General features: G+C 35.9%; 1 protein-coding gene across 5 annotated transcripts in view; it reads right to left on the bottom strand.

The window, feature by feature from the left end:
* The window catches only part of sema6bb (sema domain, transmembrane domain (TM), and cytoplasmic domain, (semaphorin) 6Bb), a 203,368-nt gene that overhangs the window by 26,614 nt on the left and 148,838 nt on the right, over window positions 1–27,916 (bottom strand). For all 5 annotated transcript variants that reach the window (XM_038279020.1, XM_038279022.1, XM_038279023.1 and 2 more), the window contains 3 exons: window positions 24,788–24,928; window positions 18,396–18,473; window positions 11,003–11,061 (listed from right to left, as the gene is read on the bottom strand). In XM_038279020.1, coding sequence (XP_038134948.1) covers window positions 11,003–11,061; window positions 18,396–18,473; window positions 24,788–24,928 — 278 coding nt within the window. The remainder of the gene's footprint in view (window positions 1–11,002; window positions 11,062–18,395; window positions 18,474–24,787; window positions 24,929–27,916) is intronic.

Genomic DNA, 27,916 nt, shown 5'->3' on the forward strand with positions numbered 1-27,916 from the left:
ATTTGTTGACCAGCACCTTAAGGTGTTTTAAGCACCAAAAAAAAAGAACATTTCCTTAACAAAACAACAAAAATAAATAACAAAAAAGGAACATGAAGCTTGGTGCTAATGTAGAATGGCAGGATCCCAGTACAAGATTTGTGTGCATGAACCATCCTTTATAATTATTATCGCAGTAAATTAAATGAGTGAACTTGGCAGTATGCCAAGGATTCAGTCCTTGTTTAGGCTGTAACTGATTGGCCTGTCAGCAAAGGTCACCACATGCGAAAGCTGAAGGCAGCCAATCGACATGTGGTGACAACATGCATCAAGTGGATCTGACACTCTATATGGTCTGTTGATTGTTGGACAGAATCAAACTCATTACAATATAAACAGCCTACAACCATCTGTCAGAAGCATGTTCACACTTGCTCATCGCTGGTGTGTACACAAGGAAACACAGTTTGGAGGTTTTTGTCAGTAAAGTATGGATTCCTGAATCAATTGATTAAAGTTTTATCCTTGTAATTTGTCTTTCCTAACTCCAGAAATATAACTTTAGCATAAAACATTCAGAGCAGAACATAACAAAGTAAAAAGTTGCTGCAAAAAAAAAAAAAAAGAAAAAGATAAATTTTCTAACATGAAACTTTATGTTATTTACCAAAATGGCCACACAGGAGGATAGTAGTCACGAAAAAATGCTTTGCACAGTTTTGAGGTCATGTGAGGAAGATTTGTAATGTGAGAACAAAGATGATAAAACAAATATTCATGAAAGGACTGGGATCTCACATAGTGGAATAATGGAACTAGTGAAGGAAGGTCAGCTCAAATCAAACAGAGAAATATTGACCTATAATTATTATATATGTGGGTTTTTAATTGGAGTTTATAGCAGTTATTTTTCCTTGATGTTCTAATCGGACGCTCTGGGGAGGATTTACTAGAACTGAGCTGCTGTAGATCAGTTTATATGATTATTATTATATGCTGGTCCCTGACCACGTAGAGCTGTCACTCTAACATGAGACATTGTGGGGAAGTTGGACTCGTCATCTGTCACTGTTTGGCATTTTGATAAGTTTCACGGCGAAGATGGCACTCAATTTGTGTCTATGTGTCTACATTAGTGCAAGTTTATGTCTGCTCATCATGCCTGTGCCTGAATTACATTCAAGCTTAAAAAGAACAAAATACCACCAAGATGAATGCTTGGTGTATATTACCATATTTTATCACGATTTTGGACGTCTTTGTATTATGAGGAACAGTAATATGCACCTTTAAGTTAGTACTGCCAATTTTAGCTGGTTTTCTGACCTTGAATAGTCAGAGTATTCATCACATGCTTAGTAGAGGCAGAATACAGATCTGAAAGGGATTAATAGATGAATATTTTATAAAAGGGAGGAAAATAAAATCACAAGTCAGAAGCAATTTCAGTCAATGAAAATGATGTCAAGTGTTTTTCAGTTCTTTGAGCAAAAAAATATGAATACAGAAAAAACAACTGAAAAACTAAATAAATGTTTCAAGGATTTCCCTTAAGGTACAACGACTGGCTTTATTTTTTTTATTCTCATAGAAAATAAAATATCAGATATTGTTAATTATCTTACATACATTACTGACAACTTGTGTCTCTCTGTTTTAGTCTATAAAAAATATATCTCTTCTTAGTGTGAACTGATATTTAGGTCTTACTGTAAATGAATAAAAATCTGTCCTTGAAAAGTACCAGAGATTTGATTTAGTAATTCATTAATATATTTTTCTGTTTCAGTTTATAAAAAGGCCAACCATTGTTAACTGAAGAAAAAAAAAGAGTTATCAGGTTCAATTTAGACAATTACTAAGGTTAAAGTCCTTAGTTCAAACTAACCTCAGACTGCATTTAGTTTTATATGGCCATAGGTGGTTTGCCCCTTATATGCACTTCTGATTTGAAAAATGTATGTTTTTATATTTCCAGAAAAAAACCCAAGACAAAATATGACTAAAATCCTAATATATTGCAACTAAAATATAACTAATATCTTACAGCTTAGATAAAAATTAAAGTTAACTTAATCTGCTGTTAGAGCCTTCAAATATGATCAAAATGGTTAGAGAATCTTTTTACCACCTTTCGTCCTCACACCAGATATTTGAGCAACAACAAAAAAAAACACCTTTCCTCTCATGCGGTGTGTTTCTAATCTTCTAAATTAATGGAAGGTTTAAAAATTGAGTAGTAACCCAAAGAGTTCCAAATATAAAAATTATAGATCTTGGTTTTAAACTATGTAACTCAGATATATTTTGTCTACAAAATGTACTTGTAGTTTACAAAATGTTTACATGAATAGCCACAACAGTACCTGTTGACTTGAAACGGCGATGAAACAAGGCAAAACATCCACAAGTCATACGATAAACAGTACATATGCTGGCATTGTCCTAGTATTCAGCGTACTATCTGTAAATAAACATGTTTAGCTTATTGATATGTTAGCTTGGTGTGTATAGTGTCACTGGTTGGCTCGTTTGGGTGTTTCAGGTAGCTTGTTTGCAGTCTGCATCTTTACAGACATTCAGCCCTTTTTTCCATACTGCAGTTCACTACAAGCCCATTTCATCCTCTGACATGGGAGCTGGCTTGGAGCTTGTCTGCCTGGCTTTGTGTTTCCTGGACGGGCTGCCTTTGGAGCTGGTTGACAATTCCCTTTTAAATATCTGCCTCTTTCTGTATGCCTGCTTCTGTCTCCTTGAACCCCAGTCAGTCTCATCAGATGGCCGCTCACACTGAGCCTGGTTCTGCTGGAGGTTTCTTCCTGTTAAAAGGGAGTTTTTCCTCTCCACTGTCGCGACAAGCCTGCTTTATGAGAAGGTTTGCCTTCAAGTCAATGAGTTGATGCAATCAGCTGGTGTATGATCTGGTAGAAATGTCTCTGTAAAGTGCCTTGAGATGATATGTGTTAGGAATTGGCACTAAATAAATATATTTAATTTAATTTAATTAACAATAATGATGGCAGATGCTGCTTTATTAGTTACTTCCTATCAGTAAATTCTTTCTGCAGCTGCACCAACTTTCATGTGTTTTAAAACTAACTTTTTAAACTTTGTTTAACTCCATACTGGTAACCAATCTTATTTTGAGGTTTTACTCTCTAAAACATGGTCACCTATTTTTGTTTTACTGAAACTTCTAAAACTAAAAGATGGGTTTCTTAAAGATTTCAGAGCAAACATCACTGTTTTTACTTAGAGTACCTCATTTATTACAGTGCCTGCGTGTTTGTTTGGGAGTACCAATCAGAAACAATCTCAGTAGCTTAAAGGAAGTAAAACCCAGAGACTAATAGGTTAACAGTGCATTGTGCACAAACACAAGCATAATTGAATCCAGAGAATTCGCTGACCTCCCCTCTTTCATCAGGAGTGCGCCTCCCACAACATTTTATCTCAACTGGATTTAATGCCCCTAAAGCATGCTTTGATCACATCAGTTCTACAGGAAGGGCACGTCTATTCTACAACCTAATATCTAGCTGTGTTGCAAGCAGGGGTAAGGTGATTTGTTTTACTGTCCAATAACTGCATTACTGTTGCTTGTAACCACAAGTCAATACTCAACTCTCCCAGTTTCCCATTATGAAACTGATCCTTCACTGTGGTCTTCTGACGCAGCAAAAAGACATTCCCTTAGTGACACATTCGGCAATATTATCCTAGTTTTCCTGGTTCTCTTATAACAGATGTGAAACTAAAGTGAATGATGAAAAGTTAAGATGAATAAACAGAGGTGCACAGGAAGTAGGATAATGAAAAGAAGAGATTAAGAGGGGGTGAAGCATGTGGCTTACAGCGAATTGACAGAGTTACTGCCTGGAAGCAGGCCAGCTGAGGAGGCCAGTGGCAGTACTGTGACACAGGAGACAGCAGTGGCACTCATAGCTAATTTGTCATCACAGCCCGGATGAACAATCAAAAAAACAGATGCTGCTCTCGCCTCCTTGCAGTTTTCTTAACTATTAGACAGCAGAGGCAGCTTTTAAGAGCAAACAGGGAGCTTTTATAAGCTAATCTATCTACTTTGGATTGATTTGGATGGCAGATTTTACCCCTTAGAAAAATGATTACTGGAGGATAAAGGACCTTTGTTTTTATTGCAGTAAATTGTCACAATTAAAGGTTTTCTGGAGTATTTTCGTGCATTTTTTAAAAGACCAGCCCTCTCCGCTTAAAAAAAATAAAATAATAATGCACATGCACAACCCTGTACCCGCTCCCGAGAGGGTATGCCTATTGAACAGTTTGAGGGCATGCACAAGCCCATTTCTCCTTGTGCACCCTCTGTTTAAAGGTTGCTATTCCACCCTAACCCCTAAATCCCTCAATCACTATATAGAGCGGTGAATATATAGTGAACTGAATATTAGGAGGACTACTTACTAAGGTGATCCATCCGGAAATAAAAGATCGTCCTCTATACCTTTATGAGAATAAGGAAGAATACAAGTAGGTAGATTTTTCTTTTTCATGGGACTCTAAAAAAGACAAGATATGCATAATAAAAGGTTGCATAAATTACAGATACAAACATAAGTGATTGTCTTGCCCTCATCATATATATTTTCACAACATCACTCTTTCTGTAATCTTGCTGCTTCTTTCCAACATTCATGCTTCTTATCCCCTGAACCAGTTCACCCTTTCAAACCTTAAAGTTTTCCTTCGTCTTATGATCTCTCAATCTCTTCCTCCTTCCCTTTCGCCGTGCCCTTTAGTTCTCCATTTGATTTACCCGTCTTCCTCTCGCCACACTTGCTCTTCTCAGCCCCATTCCTTTCCCCCTTGCAGCATCACCCTTGATATCTATTCGCCTGCCATCAGCCAGAAAGGAGATGAAAATCGATTCTCCTTCCAGCAACTGCTTCTCCCTGGGTAAAGGGAGAGTAGAGGCAGTTAGCTGGGCTCTAAGTAAGGCCGTCCATCCATCTCCCTTTGTGGTCTGACGACAAGGCTGCTGTGAATCAGTGCAGTCCCGACTCAAACAGCAGAGAAATGAGCGGAAAGGGAGGCACAGAGAAGAAAAAGAGGAACTATATTGTACAGGAACAAGAAAAAACTAAAGTATAAGTTCAAAACTTTAAATATAATAAACTTAACCTCAAGAAGAAAAATTATTGAAAAAAATAAAGAATGGGGAGTTTGCTTTTAATAGAAAATATGCACATATTTTAACAAATCCTAATTTTCTTAGTTGGATTAAAATAACCTATTAATTTACTGCCTGGTCAGGAAGAAAATGTGAATGTACAGCTAATTTTTTCTTGTATGGGTGAAATGATTTTTTTTTTATTTTTTTTTTTATTAAACCTAAGGCTGAGTAGATGATGATTAGTAAGAACTTTCATTTTGGCCTAATTAGTTAGAGAAGTAAGAGCTATAGGAACTGGGACTTGGGTCAAAATATCTGACAGACAAGACTGGCAATGGAAAGAAACCAGCACTGATGAATGAGTTGAGTGTCGAAACACATGGTACTGATGACATTTCATGTTTTACTGCACTTATTGAGTAATTGATCACATCCAGCCGATTTGTTTTAATAAAATCCAAAACTGAGACTTGGTATCAAACTTTAATCATTTGCAGGTAAAAATGTTAAAAGAAGGATGGTATATTTAACTAAATGCTATCATATTTGTAAATAAAACATCACACCAAGTTAAATTTGAATACAAAAACAAATAAAGAATAGCTAAAACAGAAATATAATAAAGTTGGATTATACAACTGGTAATTAAAGATAAATCTAATCTCATGCCTGCACTTTGGGTAACTGGATCAGGTACAAAAACATTTGTGTGGCTTTTTATTTTTAGATTTTCTTAGATTAACCTAAGAGACTCACGTTTTTCTATAAAGCTCTGATTTCAATTAATCTTGTCTTTTAAAGTTTTATTTTATATTTCATTTTTTTCACATGACAGCTTTTGATAAGTGACTGGAGGCCAGAGATAAAAAAAAAAAAAAAATAGCTCAACTTGCAGTGACAGATTGACTCAGAGAGTAAAAAAATATGAGCAAAGGCAGAGTGAAAAGGAATTGGCTAAACTTTTCCCAGAAAGAGATAAACCAGCCAGACCAAAACTCTGCTCTCATCTAGTGGGTCAAGATACAGACAGGTGAAATGAGCCAATTACAGGAGACATGAAATATTCAGCAGGAAATATTTCAAAGGGTTTGTGTTAACGTGCACAAATCCTGTGTGAACGCGTTTATAAGTACAAAGATCCAGAGTATGTGTCCTGAATACATGAAGAACAAGACCCACAATAAAGAGAAGATCAGAGACAAACCCAGAGAGAGTAAGCAGCCAGTTTTCAAAGTCTTGGATGTGTCAGTGACAGTTTGTCATAACAGGCTTCTTAAAACTGTGCCTCTATGTCTTCCAGATGGCTGTAACGATCTAAGCCCAGAATGTATTAACATGAGCAGATATGCCAAGGAACGTTTCAAATTTAAAAAGACATTTGATGACAAAATGGGTCATAACCGGTGAGATTAAGTTTAGAAAAATGGCTCAAAATAACTGATCCCATCATTGTAAACAATATTTCACTCAATCAACTCTGATGACTGCAAAATGAGCCCAAATACTACTTAAAGGCAGGTCCGGAGAGCAGCGCATCTCCTAAACAGGACAAGCTTAGAGCTGAGCTCTTCTCATGCTCCTGGGCTTCATGAAGATGTTATGGACTTAAACCTGAAACTACACTGAAAGTGATACGAGTGCCAGTTCTTAGCAAAAGGCCCACTTGCTCCGTCAGAGTCAATGATCTGGAAAATTACATCATCTTCACATTGTCTCACCTGCTGATCCACTGAAGACATTCTTACCAAATGAAAATGGCTGCCAGTGGGTTCAGCTGCAGATGTATTTAATAGATGCTTTCTTTTTACAAGATATTATTTTGGAATTCAAGTTACACACAGTAAATTGTTTATTCTGCTGCACTTTTTTTATAGGGGTGATTGTGCAGAGGACAGACAGGTGTTGAGCAACAGTAGAGAAAGCAGCATAAATGCAGAATAAAATTCTCTACATTTATGTACAGATAAGATGCTGCTATCATTTTGCACATCTCTGGTGTTGCTGTTATTTTCAAAAATCCATTACTGTACAAATGTCCACTGCTGTATATTGGTTATTTATTCTCCAGGTACACCTTACAGTACAATATTTTATTTGTTTTCTCTTTGAATCTTGACTATTATGTTATTTTTATACACTCTTCTAATTTCCACATTTGTGTGACCATTTAATCTTTTTGCTGCTGTAAACACCAAAATTTCCCCATAGCGGGATGATAAGGGGATTTTCTATTCTATTCTATTCTATCTTATTCTATTCTATTCTATTCTATTCTATTCTATTCTATTCTATTCTATTCTATTCTATTCTATTCTATTCTATTCTATTCTATTCTATATTAATGTGGAGAATATATGTATATAATGTATCAGAATGAGGCTGAAAACCTTAATTAACAGACAGAAATCAAAGATCATGATAGTAGAGATGTAATTTCCAAACATAAATAAAGTACTCCATGGGTGAGCATGTAGTGTCCCATTATTGGTACCATTTTTTTGTTTTTAGAAGTGATAGTTGCCTTCTTGGTAGATGAATATAGACAGAGATTATAGCAATATGTACATTTTTGCTTAATAATTTGTTTTTCATAATGTAATCACTATTTTTCATTTATTCTAATCATTTTATCAAAAAAACTACGCAAACACAATATCGCCTTTAGATTAAGTTACACTTTAAAGTTGTTCAGATACAGTAGAACCAATATCAGTTTATTCAAACAGGGTCAAAAGAATGAAATAGAAATTATTATTCCAACTATTTTAACTTTCATATCATGACCGATTCAAAAATGCCATTTTAATAAGTGTCAAAATATCTATTTTTGTTATTTCACAACTTATTGTTTACATTTTATGTCAGAGATATGTGTTCTATTTCCAATCTGTATGTTGAATAGAATATGTTGATCTGTAAAAAATGGATTTTTAAAAAAGAAATGTACAGTTCAAGCAATTCAAGCAAATCAAAGAGATATTGCAGATAAAACTAGTATGCACACTTTGACAAGTAGAAAAACACAGAACAATAGATCCTGCAAAACATTCAGACAATGAGCTCCAAAAGTGAATAACGAATGCTTACTAAGAAAATCTTAATTACAAACCGATTAACATCACTGATTATCTGCTTTATAAAGGTTAAGTGAAAAAATATACTGATTTTAAGGTAGGTCTTCAGTAAGAAAAGTGTGATTCAACGCAATGATGATGATGATGATGATGATGGTATAACAAACTGATTTAGCAGTTTGCGTTTGTCTAAAACTACCATGGATAAAACTAATTTCAAATTAATTCTTATAAAATAATCTTTCAAGATCAGCGAGCAAACGTTTTTCTAACTTTCAGTTATTCATTTGCTCATCATTCACTAAATAAATTGTGTTCTTGAGGTTTTATCAGGCTTCTCTGTAAGACTGTTACTTTACACAAACACATTCAGTTAGGCTTCTTCATGAGAGGTGATGTAGTCTGGCTCTGCTTAAATTGTAAACTTGAAGAGGTTGAAGAAGCCTGAGAAGTGTGGCTCTTTGTTCCCACTTTAAACAATATTCTATATAGGAGTGAGTAGTTGATGAAAACTAAAACAGAGAATGGAGCTGAGTTACTTTGCTCTAAAATAAACAATAGCTGCAAAAATTTCTGTATCTCAACATATAACCTCTCTGTCAGGCTCTCACACTTACATCTGTAAGCCAATGTAGCCTTTTTAATTTAGATTTGGGCATAAAAAACACAAATGTATCATGAAAGCATTGTTTCATGATGTTGGAGCTTTGCCATTTCACGATGAATTTCTCATAAATGTTCAACATTAGTTAAAATATGAGGATCCCTTCAAGACTCTGTACTCTCTAATAACAAACTATGAATGTATAGAAAATAAAAGCTAAACAACCTTTAAAAGCTTTTTTTAGTATAAGTCTGAAACCCGTGAAAAAATAATGAAAGGATATTACCTGGATTGTTTTTAGATGGTAATTACCTCAGCAAAATGTACAGGTTTATAGCATAAACAGTTAGCATACCATTTTCCAGACTTAATCTGTGTGGGTTGGAAATAAAGATAGCAAAAATTAAATTTGCATAAAAACATGAAAATCAACAATACTGACTGATCCAACCCATGATCCTGGGCTACGATCAGAACAGCATGTTTTTTTTATTGTTTAAATTTAATAAATTTCACAAAGATTCCCATCTTTAAAACGAAATAATAACTCACAAAGTTAACATATTATAAGAGAGGGTGAGTGCCTCTTGAGTATAATTAATAAATTCTTTCATGAGGTCAAAATGTAATATAGAGTTCCAGTCTTAAAGCTACAGTGTGTAATTTTTAGCGACATCTAACGTCCAGACTGCAGACCGCAGCAACATGAACTTTCCCCCCCCCACCGCTTCTCCCCCCCAACAGTACGGCGAGCGTTACGGGACAAAATGTCTTCCACGACGTCCGCATCACCTACCTTCTCAAGTGATGAGGTTTGTTTACATAGATAATTTTACAGATAGTATTCTCAGGCATAATACTGCCATCTATTGTTCAGTACCGTCTCAGTTCATCTCTCTCAACTTGCCGTAGTTACTTTCGAGCGTAATGGGCGATCTCGCAATCGCTAGTTTGTTGGCTCTGCGCTGCCGTAGCGCAAAGATGTCTGCCTCCATGGCTGCGAGACCCGCTCCTATGTAATTATAAATAACGAATTCTAAGCCAACGCAAATATTAAGGTTAAGAGGCTGAGCTCGTAGATGATGATAAATAACATAGTTATGTATAATATATTACATTTCTGACTGTATATCCCTGTAATTATTACACACTGTAGCTTTAAGCTTGTGGAGGACTAAATATGAAAGCTAATTATACTCATCTACCAATTACAAAGTTTTATATATAACTATTTCAAGCTGAAAGCCGCAGTATGTAGAAATTCAGTAGGAAAATTCTCAGATCTTTTGAGGAGATTCAGATATATTGTTTAGCAAACAGGAACGTTTCATAACATGAACTGTGGGATTTACTGACTGACAATTGTTTGCCAGCTCTTCAGAAGTATGGCCATATTTTTTTATTAATGTCCCTCGCTTGTTCTGTAAAATGGACACACATGGGCTTAGTGAAGATAAATAACTAGCCCAACTTTTCCACATACAGACTGAGCATCAGCCCCCGATTACAGGGTTCACCCCCCTGTGGTTCATTGGTCAGTGCATCTGAAGTGAGAGCACAGCATCAAACGGAGCATCCATCTAAAACAGGATTAGACTAGTACACGAACTCCCTCTCTGAAATATTTATCTCTCTTTTCTCCAGGAGCACGGGTACATGAACTCCGGTCACAAGTGAAGTGAAGGATTAATTTGCACGCTTTGGAATTAGCACTAAGATCAAAGTGCGAGGATGTCAGGGGGGGTATCCTAAAAACCCCTGAGTATCTACAGCAGATGCTTTTAATCATCTATTTTCATAGTGATACGTAGAAAGGAAAAAGGCTGAAGTTATACATAATTAGTTTCTTTTAGAAAATATAGAGCTTAGCAGAAAAGCAGAAATCTGAAGAAAAATAGATTTTTTATGCAAAAATAGGACAAAATGGGACCAGCAGGGTGGCATATTAGATTTAGATGTTTACTCTGCAGAGGAATGAGATACTACAGGGCACTGTTGAAAACTGGGAATCATCTTTGAGGTTATTTGTGCATTTCTGTAAAAATAAAAAGACCTGGGCTTATTTTCCCTTTTTCTATCTTATTGTTTGTGCTGAGAAATACAAAGCCTGTATCAAAAAAAAGGAAGCAAATACAAGATAATCCCATTTACTTTCACATAGGTAAATCAACAGGGAATCATTTCTCTTACCGTCGCAGTCACCCAAGTGGGCCACATTTCCGTGTTCAACATCTTGCTCGAATGGCAGTCTGTGGAGGATAAAAGGTACGTTCATTAATCAGAGGCTGCAGAAGCACAACAAGCCAGCTACCGAAACACAGTGCAGATGAACTCTGATAGGGGCTATCTTTACGGTTAGACACTTTAAAGCTTTTTCCCTCATGAAACTACAAAATGTTTTTATTTTTATTTTGAAAAACTGAATCAAAAATTTCATTAAATCTTTAAAAGAACAAAAGATGCCCTTGAGGTACCTAATGCTCCATAATAATTACCACTCTAATTTAAAGATAACCATTCATGCCTGCAGCTGTGTCCATAATTAAGATAATTTGAGAACTGGATGACAAATATTTCTAGGTTAGCTTCACATAAAGTATTCTGGCTGTAAATATAAATTCCATTTTCTTCAAGGTTTCTTCAAAGATTGTGTAGCTCCAAAAGCTACATTTACTTTATATGCACATAACCTACTTTTGATGTTTAGAAACAGTAAACAAACATCATTAAACAAAATCATCTTTAGGCTTCAAGTTCCTGCCTCATACTCGTACTACAGTTTTCATTATCACATTTTCATCACAGTTATTTTTGCGCCCCTTCTTTTTATTGCCTATGTTGTATTTCTGGGATCGCTGTTATAATAGGAATCCAATTTAAAGTCAATCTTGAAGACTCTGACTCAATGAATAAGGGCCTTCTAAAAGGCTTCACTTAGAAACTGTTTTGAAGCATAATGTTCTGACTTCCGTGCTGTTTAGGGGATACTTATTTGGTGTACAAGAACTTCAAATACAAGAACTATGGTAATAAACAGACACATCTGCACAGTGATAAAAGGTGAATATTGCTCACTCACCATGTCAATAGAAAACTAGATTAAATTCATAAAAAATGACACACAAGACAACTTTTTTTGCAGTAGTTTGCAGCTCCAGTTTGAAATCACAATGTTTTAATCCAGACAAAGCACTCTGTTTCCAAACCTGTCTTCAGATTATTAACAAGTGCCCCTTGTGGGCTGATTGCTCAACTTTCTTCTGATCATCCTCATCCCATGAGCCAAGTTGTTGATTGGAGCTCCAGGCTGAGGGGGACTCACGGTCATTTCCGCAATCTCTAAATGAATGCACCAACAGCTGTTCCCATAGCCTTTTCCTGATGGTTCTGACCAATATTGCCTTTCTTAGATTCACTCTCTTGTCCCTCACAGCTTTCAAATTTAGTTTCATTCTCAAATGTGGTGAAGATGTTGAACGATCATAAATCAATTAATAAACAGCTGCACCCGTGTGCTGAATCAGTTGAGGTCAAAGCGGTTTTTAATTGGCTAAATTAGTCCTTTGGATCCAGCCCTTTTCCTGAACGGGATCAAATACTTCATCATCCTAATTACTTGTAAATCATTTCTAACACTTATTTTGTGTGTTCGTTTTTTTTATTGTTTTTTTGGTAAATATTCTGTACCTCCTTATTGAAACAAAACCAACATAACGACACACTGTTAATTTCCTTCTAGGCAGGACATCATATACTTATTTCTAACAAATTGTAACATATTGATTTCAGAAAAATACAAAAATAATATGTTTCACACAGGAGGCGTCCAGGGGGACTGCCCCCTGGATGCCTCCCTCAGGAGGTGTTCCAGGCATGTCCCACCGGGAGGAGGCCCAGGGGATGACCCAGGACACGCTGGAGAGACTATGTCTCTCGGCTGGCCTGGGAGCGCCTAGGGCTTCCCCCAACAAAGCTGGAGGAGGTGTCTGCGGAGAGGGAAGTCTGGGAGTCTCTGCTTAGTCTGCTGCCCCCGCGACCCGGTTCCGGATAAAGCGGGAGACGATGAGTACAAGTACGAGTATTTTTCACACATTAAACTAAACATAAACATTATTCCATCCGTCTTGCAGTAGGGTCGTTTTCTATCTCCAGCAGTCTATGGGAAAAAGGTGGGGTTAACCCTGGACAGGTCGCCAGCCTGACGCAGGGCATAAACAAAAACACATACTCTCAAATTGAAATTTCAATAATCCAAAAGAAAAACGATAACCTATTGTGTTCCTGCAACTCATTTCCCATTTTGACAGTAGGGGAACACAGGGGGGAACAAAGGGAAAATCAATGCAGTATAAGTTATGGTGAAGTTAGTCCAGAGGAAATGAGAACAGCTCAGCACAGGCCAGGTGCTCTCAAAGACAAACACAACTGCTTGTGGTTATGATTCGTGTCAGGGGAACAGGACCAGGTTGGAAGGGGCAGAAAAAAGTGTGTAGTTTAGTTTGAGCAAAACAATCTACTTGCCTGCAGGCTTCATTCTCTACAAAGCTCAGCTAATGAAATTCATATGAAAGGGTAAGTTATTGCGAGGGAAAGATGCAGATTTTTTTTTCCAGGTCATTTATGAATTGCAAAATAAAACCCAATGCATCCTACAAAACTATACACATTCCTTTTTACATTTTATTAAGTTGCAAACTTTAGTGCATTTTTGCAAAATGATTCATGGTTTTGTAATTATTTACTGATCATTCCATAGTTGGTAGAGCCACCTTCCACTGCATCAATATGGAGTACTCAAAAAATTTTGTCATACAATTAATACACACAAGTTACAAGAAATTTTTAAATATAAGCAGTGATGAAATAATGCATATATACAATATAATTTTTTTTCTTTCTCTATGCTTCTTTCTGCCTTTATTTATTTATTTATTTATTTATTTTTTTGTCTACCTTATTGTCTTATTTAGCACATAAGGAGGGGTGTTCTTAATGGGCCAAGCTCTGTCTGTTTGTTAGTCAGACTGCATTCAATGTAATAATTTATTTGAGAGCTACTCTGTAATTTCTGACTTTCCCATGAGAGCCCTCTGACAGAACGTGTGCTTCAGGTAGATGCACGCATGGACATAGATGTTCAGTTGTCTGCCAAACTAGTTATACCGGATCGTCCCCACAGAAATTACAACCCCTGCGTTGGGAGCAGATGAGCAATCTAATCTCTCGTCTCATTTTCAACTAGCTAGAGGTGGAAATAGGGATGTTTACCTCTGTTAAAAAATGAAAGAAGAGTGACGTTATCTCACCATTCAGCTAACGGGTTACAAGAGAAAATTACACCTGTTGTTCTTCCACGGTATCGAGTGTCGACAAAGAAGATAATTATGTCTGTTTAATCCTCAATTCATAAAGCCATTAGGACTCTGTCAGTTTAGGTTAATGCCTATAACTTAGGCATGTAAATGTTTAAAGCTTAATATATATTCTTCAAACATCCCTATAACCTCATGTTTGACCTTAAAAGTCAATTACTTGAACTGGATTTTATCAAATGAGGTTGAATTAAATGCATTTCACAGTTTCCTGAATATATTTAAAAACTGTTTTCTTCCATTTAGTTGCTATTAGCAGCTTTGCGTTGGTCTGTCATGTAAAGCTGATCAGAATATAGACAATTCTGGATTGTCTCATGACAAAATTGTAAAGATTTAATGTGTCTGATTTCTGGTATGCTGTATTATGATCAAGTTATTATCTATAATGGTTATTTCATTAATAATATTCATGTTATTAAACTTAAACCTTATAAAATTAATCAATCAAAAGTACAAACCAATTGACATGCAGTATTATGAATTTCTCCCACAAATATCACCAATAAACAAGTAACTGCACAGATTTGGTTTTTTGATTTGACTCCTGAAAAAGCAGAACCCGTTAGACCACTAGGAATAAGAATAACCTTTGAAGCTAGTTCTGAAATGCCATTCTGATTAATTTTCCACAGATAAGTCTTGCTTCTTACACTTCAATTCCAAAAAAAAAAAAAAAAAAGTGTGATGCAAACTGCAACACTCAGTGACATTTAAATACTGAAAGTGACAGAAGTGCTGAGCACAAAGACATGGAGAGGACAGGAAGAGGAGTCAATGGAAAAATAGCTAAATCTGTCCGGTACTGTAAAGCTGAAAGCACCATCAATGACGTGTCTTTAACTAAATAATATGGTTACTTGTAAATAACATTACATTAAGTCTGCTCTTGAGTTCAAATCATAATCTGATTTGTTTGCAGTCTGAGGAATGATTAGTGATTGGAGGAACTAGGGGAGTATGTTTAGATTCTAAGTGGTAGATGGAGGTAGTTGATAACATTCTGTAATTGCATTAAATCTGAACCCCAAGGCAGCAGACCATCAAGTTTGATCTTCATAAAGACCAGAAACAGGAAGGAAAAGGACCCGACACTGTCCAAAACCTCCTCTGAGGTTTAGTCTGGAATTTAGAGGCAGGAATAATGACCTGGCATGAGCTAATAAAACTAAAAGAGAAAAAGCATCAAGCAAATGTTATAGGCTTAGAAAGTAGTGATATATTCCATAATGTATTCAAACTTCACTACAGAATTGATGAAATTTTGTATTTTAACAGAAAGACACAAGAAAAAGTCATATTCTAATAGAATATATAGTATCACATACAATTTATTTAAATATGGTTAGGCTGTTGATTGTTTTGGCTTCCATGGAAAATAAATATCTGTCCCACATACAGCAGCTAAGAAGGAATGCAGATGAGAATGCACAGGGATGATAAATTGTCTTTAGAAGCTTGTTTGTGCAATTAGAAAACCTTCTGCACAGTAACCAGTTGGCTTTTAATGTCTGAAAAACACTTTGACGAATGAGTTTAAATATGCAGTGAAGGCATGGCAGATGTCATCCTAATAAAGAATAATGCCTGCTACTTAAACATGTAGGCTGAAAGTGTTGCTTTTTAACTTCTTGTACGTTCCTCTAGGTGTGTTGGCTCATTATTCTAGGCCATCAAAATAGGATATGATGAAAGACCAGATGATGTTTGCTGCATATCGGTAATAGTGCTGCAATATGATTCTTTAAACTAAGGTTCTGATAACCTTTGTTTTATTCTTGCACAAGGAAAATAGGATATCAAGTAATTACCATAATTTCCTAACAAAACATCTGTATCCTTTTAATGTGGACCTGTTTTAAAAGCACAAATTCCTGGCAAGAGAACAGAGATGTTGAAACTTCAAGCTGAAAGCGATCATGAAATTCATAAAGGTCCACCTTCTGTTACCAAATGGAACAAATGCTAATTTAAAGGAGTAAATAAATGCAAATCGCAGTTCTAGTCAGAAGTCCAAACGCAGTCATCCTAGACATGAAAGCCTTTCAAATTTTGCATTTATTTTTAACATTTTGTGCCATTGGTGGCGTTTATTCATAATCGAACGGAGGAAAGGGGGAAGACCTGCAGCTAGAGCCCCAAGATTGAGAACCAAACATCAGATGTCTTCACAGGCCAGCCTCTTTATATTAAGCAAGCCTCTTTATGCTAGGCACCATTACCTGTTTTGTTCATAATTAATATGTTTTAAAATATCATTTTTCTCCCCCTAAGATTAAATGAAACTGTTTCGGATTCCAGGATTAATCCAAGACTCAAAAACAAGATTACTTAAAGTGCATGAAAGCCAAACGAGAAAGAGATCTTAAAACTGTCTTTGACTGATGTGTGCAGATTCCAATGAGATATACTGTATTCAGATCAGAAAAAGACTGAGATTTTTATGACAAAAAGTTCATTTTGAAAGGTCAGGATGCCCTGTTACAACTGTCAACTATGGAGCTAATGGTATCAAAAGCCCCTGTACAATTGGCACTAAAAATCGTGGGGTTTTTGAAAGCCCAGGTGCGTTTCCATACACATTCTCCCAGATATTTTCACTGTCCTAGTACATCTCAAAATACACCTCTTTAGTTAGTTTCTCAAGAAATAGCCACCTTTTAAACCTTTGTATAAGTGGCAGAGCCCCTGGTAAGACCTGGGTGGTTGCTTTCTGAGACTGGCGTGGAGTGGGATCTCCTGAAACTGCAGCTGTACTGTCAGCCAGTAGGTCAGTCATTACCTATTAATTATCTTAACACAAAAAGTTTTTTGAGATGACAGCAGAGCAAGAAGGGAGATCACAAGTTGTCTACAGCTTCAACTTGATATAAATATATGCTTATGATTGTAAAGTTAATCATTAATTCCTTATAAATTTGTACAAACTCTAACAACATTCTGAGTAAGGATTTACCTGTTTATGTCACTTAGAACATCAACCTCATTTAAACTTGTACAGAAATTTCTGTTCCAGCAGGGCATTGATCTCAAACATGCATCAAATTTGTTTTGGAATGGCTAAATCGAGCTTACAAGGTTATGTATTGACTCTCTTCCATGTCTATAAGCAATTCAATGCCTATGCGAAAAACCTGGGTCAGCACAGAAAACAATTTTTTTTACGTAAATGATCAATTCTGCCAAGAGGACTGTTTCACTATCTGACCAGAACGATGCTATGAGCTTGTTAATGGGTGGATTCTTAAAAGCATATAGTTAATATGACATTCATGTTGATGGTACATATTAACCCATGCCACTTTTTTTCTATTTTATGTAACAATAAACCTATATATCTAAAAATCTAACTTTACACAAAAAATATATTCAAAATAATAACCCATCTTCCACAGTGGCTGTCCAATTTACAACTCCATGTCCCTCTCCTCTGGTGAAGGCTACCTGAGAAAGGTTGCATTAATCCAAAGAGAGGAAATCCTCAGAAACTTAATGCAGAATCGATTGCCAGGTTGACCGCCCTTGGTAAATCTAATCAAGACATACACAGAGGTCTTTAATAGTATAAGCAGCATGCCCAAGGTGGTCTTTAAGGTCTGTGTTGTCTGTTCAGTAGGCACTACACTTGTGTTGGAAAGCCTAATTCAATAAGCAGCTTAACTTATGAGAAATCTGATTTCAGTGGAGGGAAAAGAACAGGACTGAAAGTGAGCAGAGAAGACAGACAACTGCAGCAGGAACAGAGAAACAGAGGAATTCATATGCAAACTTGACACCTCCCAAAAAAAGGCAATGCTTCATGACAACTCAACAGGTAAACAAAAAAAAAATAACAATATTTAAGATCAGTCATACACATTCTACAAGTATGTAAAGATCAGAGTGGGTGACAGATTAGAATCAGGAACCAAAAAAAGAAAAAAATCATATCTCTAACACCATATTTCTATCATATTTCTAAAACTCCCAAAGTGGATAAATAATGCATGAGATGTTACCAGTTTTTCTTTTAGAAGGCAAAAATCACCCTGGGATGAGTAATAAAAAATAAATCAACACAAAAACAGAACTTTAGGATCAAAGAGAAGGAAAAGTGGTAATAGAACTTGAAAATAGGATAAAGAAAAAAATGTCATAGAACCAGGAGACAGGAAATAGAAGTATGTCGGTGTGCTTATAGATTGTGTAGCAACATAGAAAAAGTGTTCCACCTTGTTCCAGGTCTGAGGAAGGAGCAGGTGCTTCCTCTGGTCCAGCCACAATATGGGTCCCTGGAGGCGATGCAGTTTCTGAGGGAAACCAGAGAAAAATAAATTAATTTAACCCTTAACATTAAACTGGGTTCACTTAAGAAGGCCCCAAAGTTAGTCTCTTACATGTTTGATGATGAGAGCAGCTTAAAGGGAAAGTAATTTAAAACATAAAGGCTCACAGTTAACTCATTAAATCAGATTAAATGCTTCCTGCTCGAAGTCATTAGGATTACAAATCGAAGTTTCAATTGTTAATTTTTTTTTGCAATTTTGTAGAGAAAGACCCTTCCTCCTAAAAATGCAACATATGAATCTGAAATTATTATTTTTTTGGTAAGAAGGTCATGTCGAGGATAAAATTTAACCAGGACCATAATGAAAATCACTGTACAATGTACAATTGACAGACTTTATTACCTTTTACATGATTTATATTTAGCTATGACTGATTTATGTTAAATCTGCAGTATTTCCCATCTTACAATCAGGTTGTCATCTAGTTAAAATTAATGTAACCCGTGTCACTAATACCAAAATGTCTAACAGCAATTTCACCATAGTTTTCTTTCAAAGCAAAAAGGCGCTCTCAGAGCACTTTATAATCCAAAAAAAAGGAATACTAAATGCTGACTACATATAAATGCTGCCTTCCTGTTAAATCCAGAACAGAAATTACAATGCCCATTCTCACGCATAAAGCCCTAATTAAGCTCCATTTTATATTTTATATTTTAGTTTTTTTCCTTATGTGCCTAATAGAGCACTTTCAACCTGAAGATTTACCAGTTGTTCCTAGAATTTCCAAAAGTAGAGACAGTTTTAGTCTAAGAGGCAGACACTGTGTCTACTTTTAGGAATAGGCATAAACAGTTTCTTTCTGATAAAGCTTACAGTTAAAGTGCCTCAGGTTATCCTGAACTATCTTTATAGCTAGCTTCTATAGGCTTAAAGTATAGGAGGGCCAAGGGAACACTTCTCTTCATTCAGCTTCTGTTCTGCATTGTTTTCTTAGTTCAACTTCTAATTTTGTTTCCTCTGTGCTTATTCTTGTTATAGTAGCTCCATCTGGCCTGTTGCTCTGTTTGGCTGTGAAACCATTCTGGAGGAAGGCATCAGGTGGGCTGCTGGAAACAGCTTCTGTTATAGATGAAAGAGTTGCACCTGTTGTCCGTGCTTAGGGTTTAGGTTAGGTCAGATTTTACTGTGACTAACTGTATGCACTGGGAAAAAATATATTTTTTTTCTTAAAATACGTGCATTTGTTCTTGGATTGAGGAGGTAAAAGAGACATTTTGCCAATGGAAAGACAATTTACACTTAAAATAAGAAAACAAAATTGCATTGTCTTATTTCAAGTGCATATTATCTAATTATCTTATTTTAAGAGTAAAAATACTCATTCCATAGCAAAGTATCTCCTTTACCTACTCAAATTAAGGTTGAATACACAGAATTTAAGACATATTAACTTATTTCTAGATTGTTTTTCTAGTGTGTACTCTCTTTCATTCTTTTTCAAAGAAAACTGGCTAAGAGTTACTATATTTAAAAGTTTCTCTCCTCGGCAGAGCTACCAGTGGAGCTAGTTTACCCATATATTTTCTAATATAGAAAATTTTTATAGATCAGTGCTTCAATGTTCCTTTTCTGTGTCTGCTTCCGTCCTTGTGAATCCCCGCTTGCCCTTGGCATAAAGCTAATCACAATGAACCTGGTTCTGCAGGAGGTTTCTTATTAGAAGGGAAGTTTTTCTCTCCACTGTCACTACATACATGTTAAATATAAGGGATTAATGTCTCCTATCACCACAAGCATTGAGTCATTGACTCACGGCAGTCAGCTAAGTGTCACTACAGAGAACACGTTTAACCAATCTGTACTATTAAATAGGTTTGTTTCTGTAAAGAGCATTACGATGACATGTAGTGAATTAGGGCTTAGGGTTAGGGCTTATGAAAAAAGCAGCGGATAAGAATGACAGACTAACAAAAGTAGGCAAAGCTTTAGAGTATTCAGAGCTCTGAGTTCTAACCTCTAAATACTCAACCTCTATCTTACATTGGAGATCTCATTGTAATGATATACTGTATGACATTGTTAATTAAGCTCCTCACTCTTCAACTGCAGGTTTCCTTAAGGTTTATAGGTCGTATGCAGTTGAACAGGAGGGAGATAATTAAATGATTAGAATTCTATCTTTCAGTGCTGGTAAGAAAGTCGCCATGTCTACTTTTTGGATCAGGGTGTGAGCATTCCTTTTTGATAAAGTTTATTGCAAGGAATGTTTTGCATCCTGAAATTAGGTATGGAAAAAAGCCCGTAGAATGATACAAGAAAATTAAGCCCATATTCATACTTCTTTAAGGTTAGTGATATCACAGTTTTCCACTTAGAGTTCCACAGCTTTCACATATTCTGTTTGATTTACCCAGAAGGAAAGGGAAACTGACAGGACCGAAAAGAAAAGATTAAAGTGACTTTTAACAGATCAATAATGCTGTTTTTACCTTACTTTATATTCCTGAGAGATAAATGATCCCCAAGGGAAAAACAACATAACCTCCTGTTAGTTCTTCCCTCCTCTGCTCATGATTTATAATGGAAGTATTAATTATGTTTTCACTAGTACTTTTAGTAATACAGTCCTAGTATGGCATATTAGGGTTTAGGAAACATTTTTTACATCATTCAATTGCAGTTTAGGGGACAGTAAAACGAAAAAATATAGACATACTTTGGGTGCGGAAGGACATGCAGTACTGAGTTTCAGTCTGTTGCTGCTTTTCTGACTAAGTGATTCTGTGCTGAGCTTTGTGTTTTACACTTTCTGTTTCTGAACAGCCAGATGACGTTCTGTCATTCTGTCGAGATGTGATAAGAATCAACAAAAGAAAATGGTCAGCTGCAACTAAACAGGGAAAGAACTGAACTGATCAGTGCCCCCAAGCTCCACTTATTATTGTTGTGAAGGTATTAGATGCTGTTGCTAATCATAGCAGGTTATGGGGGGAGCTTACAGCTGTTGTAGTTGATCACTAAATAATCTAAAATGAAAATAAAAAAAGAAGTGAAAAGTCAAAAATGTGAAGTCAAAAACATGTTTTGAATCGACCAGATACATGTTTATTTTATTAGAATGAATCTGTATTTTCCCTGAGCAGTAAAATCTATTTGCATTAAACTTACAGGGAAATAGTAGAAGTGGAACAATAAAGATTGGCAATGATAAAAGAATATAATAATTGCCTTACTGAAAGGTACATATACTTAAAAGTGACTCTAAGTGTTGTTTTGCCAAATAGTGTAGTGGCATTTCAATTTTATATCACCCCTACCAGGAGCTCAACTGTCTAATAGTTATTAGATTTACCTCAATTAAGGATGTATAAAATTGTTATGTAGTTACTAAATACACGAAAAGATACTAAAAATGATGCTAAAAAGCTATAAAACATAATAAAAAGTCCCCAGGTTCAAGATTGTTTTGCCAGAACATTTTAATATCTTAAAAAATCTCATAGGAAGTTATGTTCCGTTTCAACAACAGTGTTGGGTACATATTTGAAAAACATAACTAGTTATAGTTTCTACCCCCAAAAGGTAACTGAGTTACCAACTCAGTTACTGCTCAATCAAACTAACTCGTTACTAGGTAAAGTGACTAAGCAGTTACTTTTTATCATAAAATCTTAATAACTTAGGATAGCTTTCCTAAGTTATTAAAACTTTAAATATAACTAGGAGTTTTGGTTTGTATTAATTTAAACTAATTGTTTTTTGTATTACAGTAATAAAACAAAAAATATATGCAAAAAAATATAACAGCCAGACTCAAAAGTACAGCTGAAGTAAATTTTGTTCTAATCAAACTGTATGGACTGAAAAAAAAAAAAAAAAAAAAAAAAAAATATATATATATATATATATATATATATATATGGACTGATTTGAGTTGTATTTGCACCAAGTGTAGTTCCTCAATTTAGATATGAGTTTTTCAACAATGTCTCATAAAATCAGTAAGATATCTTTTTTTTTTTTTGACTTTATACTAAAACTAAACTAAACTCAGCTGGTTTCATTTAACAATAAAATGACAAGTCTTTTAATGAACACAAAAAACAGGTTCATGTAAAGCTTCTGGTATAATTTCTATGTGAAATATAAATGAACTACATGCAAAAATCTGACACAATATTTTATGTATCAATTACAAACTAGTCTGTAAAAACAGCTGTACCTTTGTTTTGTGAACAAAAGCATGGTTATAAAACTCTAAACCGGAGGTCTTCAACGGGGGTCCGTGACCTCTAGGGGGTCATGAAAGTTTTAGTTTATTAGACTTTTTTTAATATTCCACTCTGCAATTTTTTTCCACTAAATGAAATGTCTTTAAATCCACATTAACATGAATTCAACACACTGTAGTAAACATAAATGGAGGCAGAAGATTTCTTTTAGTCATCAATGCACACATTCAGCGACACACAGGAGCTCTTTCAAGCTGGGCACCGTTTCATTCACAACACCTGTCCTATCAACGAGGAATAAGAATCAGAAATACTTTCATATAATCCCAGTGCGAAATTACTTTTGTTGCATGACTCCATCTGTAATAGAGTGACTAAAGACCAGTTTGATATAATAATTTCATACAATATATATAATTAGGGGGTCCCCGCTCCATCTCGCCATCAGTTTGGGGGTCCTTGGCCTGGAAAATGTTGAAGACCCCTGGTCTAAACTACATGTTTTGTACACGCTATAATTGTTTTCCTTATAGTAAAATACGGAAAATTACAACTTAACTTCAAGAATAGCTGGAAAATCTTAGCTTTAGTAAATGATAGGGATCTACAGATCTTTTACTATGATGTTAAAAAAATATGTAAAAAGTTCACAATAACTACTCAGAGGTTAAAAAAACAGAGCAGGAACTGCCGAAGCGTGACTAAAAAATCCTGAACCTACTCATGCACAGAAAGTGAATCCTGATACGCAAATCTAAACACATAAGCACACATGTTAAATACACCTCAGGGAGCATATGAGTGGTTTCCAAATGTGGTCTTGATTATACGCCTGTATGACTCACCTGCTCCAGTGAACACACATCACATGTGCTGCCGGGTGGTGCACTGGTTTTTGTTAGTGTGGAGGTGGACCCCAGCAGGCTGCAGTCACAGGTCTCAAAACGAGAGGAGTGGGGCTATGTGTTGCTCTGATTGCATGGGTGTATGCATGTGGAGAGTCATTATATCTCATTCATGCATCTGTGTGTGTAATGATCAGTGAAATTGTCCAAAGCAAAAGAAAGCCATCAGAAAATCTGGAGTGTTCTTTTTTTGGTTCTGCTCTTGATTAAACTTCATGCTTTGATTATAATAGTCGAAATATAATAACAGAATGTTGAAATTATTTAAAAAATAAAATAAAAAACTTTAATAGGACAGTAGTATGCCACCTCATTGAAGTTTAGGGCCAAAAAATCCTGAAAAAACACCTTTGACTCAAACGTTACCTTCAGAATCCACACCCTTAGATTTATTTACAGTATGACCATTTGCACAAAATGTTAAATATCATTAGCATAGCATTTCATAGTCATATTAATATATACACTTAATTGTGTCCCGCAAATGTGAATGTATTTTTTGAGTGGTATGATCACAAGCTATTAAATCAGATTCATCTTCAATGGCATGTGATTATATATAGTAGCAGATATGCTAAAATACAGAACAGTATTTAATATTAGCACAGGTAATATTTCCAGTGCCTCTAAACCTCCAGAGGGATTTCTTGGTTTGTGTGTAAGAGATCCATAAAACATAACTTTACATTTTAACATTTTGCTTTATATCTAACAGTTTCAGATATTAGAAAAAAAATTGAAAAAATTCCCAATAAGTTAGACTGCAGCAAAATGCACAAATACAAGAAATTAAATACATTTATTTAACTCTCCTTAGTCAGAAGATGCAGAAAAATACCAAGTAATGTTAAAGAAGAAAAGTGATGTTACGCCTGAAAGGTTTAGATTCAACTCCTTTTGAACATATAGAATATTTTACAATCTTACAGCCTTAGTCATTTAAGCCGGACACTATTCTGTTTGAAGGCATAATTAAAACAGAACACTGCTATCCCTTTTATCAGGACCAAAGAAAATTTCCAGCAGAGCGTCTCTCCCACTGCAGCAAGCTTAGGTCTGCCGCAGCTGTCAGAGCTCTCCTTTTCACTTCACTTAAAGACAAATGCTAGTTGGTCCCTTTAAGGTCACCAACGATCTTTTACTACCCAACTGCCCATTTATGGTCTGGGTTGTGTTTTATTCTCTGCAGGCTTACTTCATGCATCGGGAGTAGAGCTGGCATCGGGCCACAGGCACTCTGACCACACAGGAGGGAAAGGCGAGGAGCAATGTGTGGCTCGCCCGGTCCAGGGTGAGAGACAACAGCTGTCTGGCATGCATAGAGTCCTCAGCACACCTGCATCAAAGAAACACACACAAACAACAAAAATTTGCATTAGGCAATTTCAAATTACCACTTTGCCAGTGCACATCATACCCCTGATCTTAATCTGAGCAGAACAACAGGGCAAAAAAAAACTCTCTAGTTTTGGTGTGAAACACAAATAAATGAAATGCAGCAAGTGCTGAACATTGAAATGCAAACCTAAATATGCAGAGATGATTGTGGATCTTTAAGGGGTCGACTGGCCCTCAAAAAGCAGCAGCCAGGGTCCACATTAGGGGTGTGCAAAATAATCGTCATGATGATGCATCGTGATTCTAATTTTCGTGATCTACTGCATCGATTCTTGACGCCAAGTATCGATTATTAATTTTAAAAAATAAATAAATAAAATTGCATGAATGGTTGGCAAACATCAGCCAAAAACAAGTATAATACAACTTCCAGTCCAGTAGATGTCGCTGCAAATGTGTTGACGCACGCTGCCTTGTGTCACAAGCATTTCCGGCCGCGGGATACTGTGCAGAGTCATCCAAAAACAAAACATGGAGGAGAAAATATTGCAATGCATCGCAATAATTTAAGTATCGTGATGCATCATGATAGAATCGCATCGTGGCCTGTGAATCGTGATTCGAATCGAATCGTGACTTCTTTGGCAATACCCACCCCTAGTCCACATTGTCTCTAATTGAGGCACAAGAGCTGGCAACTACCTGGCTTCATGCAGCAGATATACACCATATTATGCACATGTTAAATCTGCAGGAGAGGTTTTATGGTAATGAGATTTTGGATGGCCCACAGTCATTAGGAAGAATATATAATTCCTTCTAAGGCCAAGCTAGGAGTTATTCTTCACAGACAAAATCATCAAATACAAGGAAATGAATAGGGAGAGTCAGAAGGCAAAAAAAGGCTTTAAGAAGAGGAGAAGAGTAAACAGACATAAGCAGAATGCAGCATACATTAAATAGGTTCTTTCTTTGTACACATAACAAGGCTCAGAAATGACACCAGCAAACTAAAGTCACCTACCTGCTCTATATCAAGTCAATGGGTCATTATGTGTAATTATCATTTGTGATTGTGTGTCCTTAAACTAATCTGCTTTTGCAAATAGTACCTCAAAGGTTTTAGCTTTTTGTCTATAACTCATAATAACATTTTTAAACGTTGACATTTTTAAACTTTTTAAACGTAAAGAGGGGTTTAGCTTTTTAACTGACTTTAGACAGAAATGTGATTATTTCAGTTTGCTGAGCCCCTTAACAGAGACCAGTGGGTCAGAAGAAAATAAAATACTAATGTTTTGTTTTTCTATCTTTAGTCTTTTTGGCAATTCAACAATTTAAGAGCTTCTCAAACCAGCAAAGGAAAGAATGACCCGGAGTCAGCTTCAGCGTAATACTAGGAAAGCTAAATGTGCACTCTTTTTTTCTTTTTTCGTATCCTTTTAAGCTTTGAAGATAGATATTTGATTAGATTAGATATCTTAAAATACCAGTGAGGATCTTAATTCTTTTGTTAAAAATAATACGGTAAATGAAGACCAACACCCACTAACTGTTGGTATTACTCTTCATTTAGGTTTTTTAGGAGGGTAAAAAAAAGCAAAGACTATATTTTCTCACAGTGTGGCTCTCTTTATAAGGCAAGAAAACATATTTCAATATCCATCTAAGATCAGAATTAGCAGGTCAAAGCATTACAAATCAGAGATCAGAAATCGGCCCCAGGTCTGTAATCTGTGAATCTCTAGGGTTCCTTTGTTTGTTTGTTATGCACAGGTTAGGAATGGTGAAGGCCTGGAGCAAGATGTGTCTTCTGATTAGCTGGATGCCTGCTGTGGTAGCTGGACTGTCAGAGACCTCCCAGCGAGCTTACCATGAATACCAAATTATTCCTAACACTGGCTCGAGCCCACACCAGCTTTCTTGCCACGCTGCCCCCCTCATTTCACTTGCAATCACTGTCCCTCATTTTGACAAATTTGAGGCAGAAATTACTAGGCATAGGTTGAAGGAGTAGGAAAAGTACTCCAAGATAAAAGTCTTTTTCTAGCTGGTCAATTCAGTAAATAATGCTTGGCTTTCACTTATCGGTGAAAGAGGCTCTATGTATTCACAAGCCCAATTAGCGCAACAGAAACTGTTTAGAAACATTTACTTTCTTTTGAAATGCCTTTAATTATCCTTAGAGAAAGATAATCACCATCCAGAGCTGCCTGCATCTGTGTGACAATTACTACCCCTCCCAATCCCCCTAAAACCACCACTGCCGTCATTCACCATGTGGAACGCTGCATTTCAGCTAAGAACAAAACAGGAAAAAGAACCGACGTGAAGTGAAGCTCTTGTGCCTTGTGTAAAATGCTAATTACAGAAGCACAGGGGGGCTTGTTTAACCAAATCTTTTGTTAAGGTCCAGATAAGGAATAGGATTCAATTCAGACTGAAGATAGAGGGTCAGCCTTCCTTGCAATAACTTTAGTCATGATCAAGGATGATTAGCTCTTTCATAATTTTCTAATGTTTGCCCATAACACTAATTCTCAAACTCATTAGAGGACAGTCTGCTTCGTGATAATGATTATTAGGGTTTCATTCAAGTCTTATCTAATCATCCTATTTCTCTTTCTTGTATGCTATTGCATTGTCTCAGAAACTTCATAGGGATTTGTATCTTGGTGGTCACATTCAAATGAACACATTCATTAGTTACATTGAAACCTAATGTAAGATTTGAACCTTTTAAGTTCAAAAATCTTATCACATATAAGGGATTTCTTATAGTAGTTTTGATAACGTCATTCTTAAAAAAAGTCCTTAATATTTCTTCCTTTGAGGGAAGTTGTCCACTGTGAATTTGCAGGCTGTAACGTATGCAATGTCTTCCCGTTACTGATTGAAATTCTTGGAATGAACTAGTCATAAAATCTAAATACTAGTTCATATCATAACTGTCTGCCTATATTTAATTGTGGAGTTGGCAGCTCTG

Source organism: Cyprinodon tularosa, unplaced genomic scaffold (assembly GCF_016077235.1).
Source record: "Cyprinodon tularosa strain WSP-4 unplaced genomic scaffold, ASM1607723v1 ctg147, whole genome shotgun sequence".
In the NCBI taxonomy this organism is placed as follows: domain Eukaryota; kingdom Metazoa; phylum Chordata; class Actinopteri; order Cyprinodontiformes; family Cyprinodontidae; genus Cyprinodon; species Cyprinodon tularosa.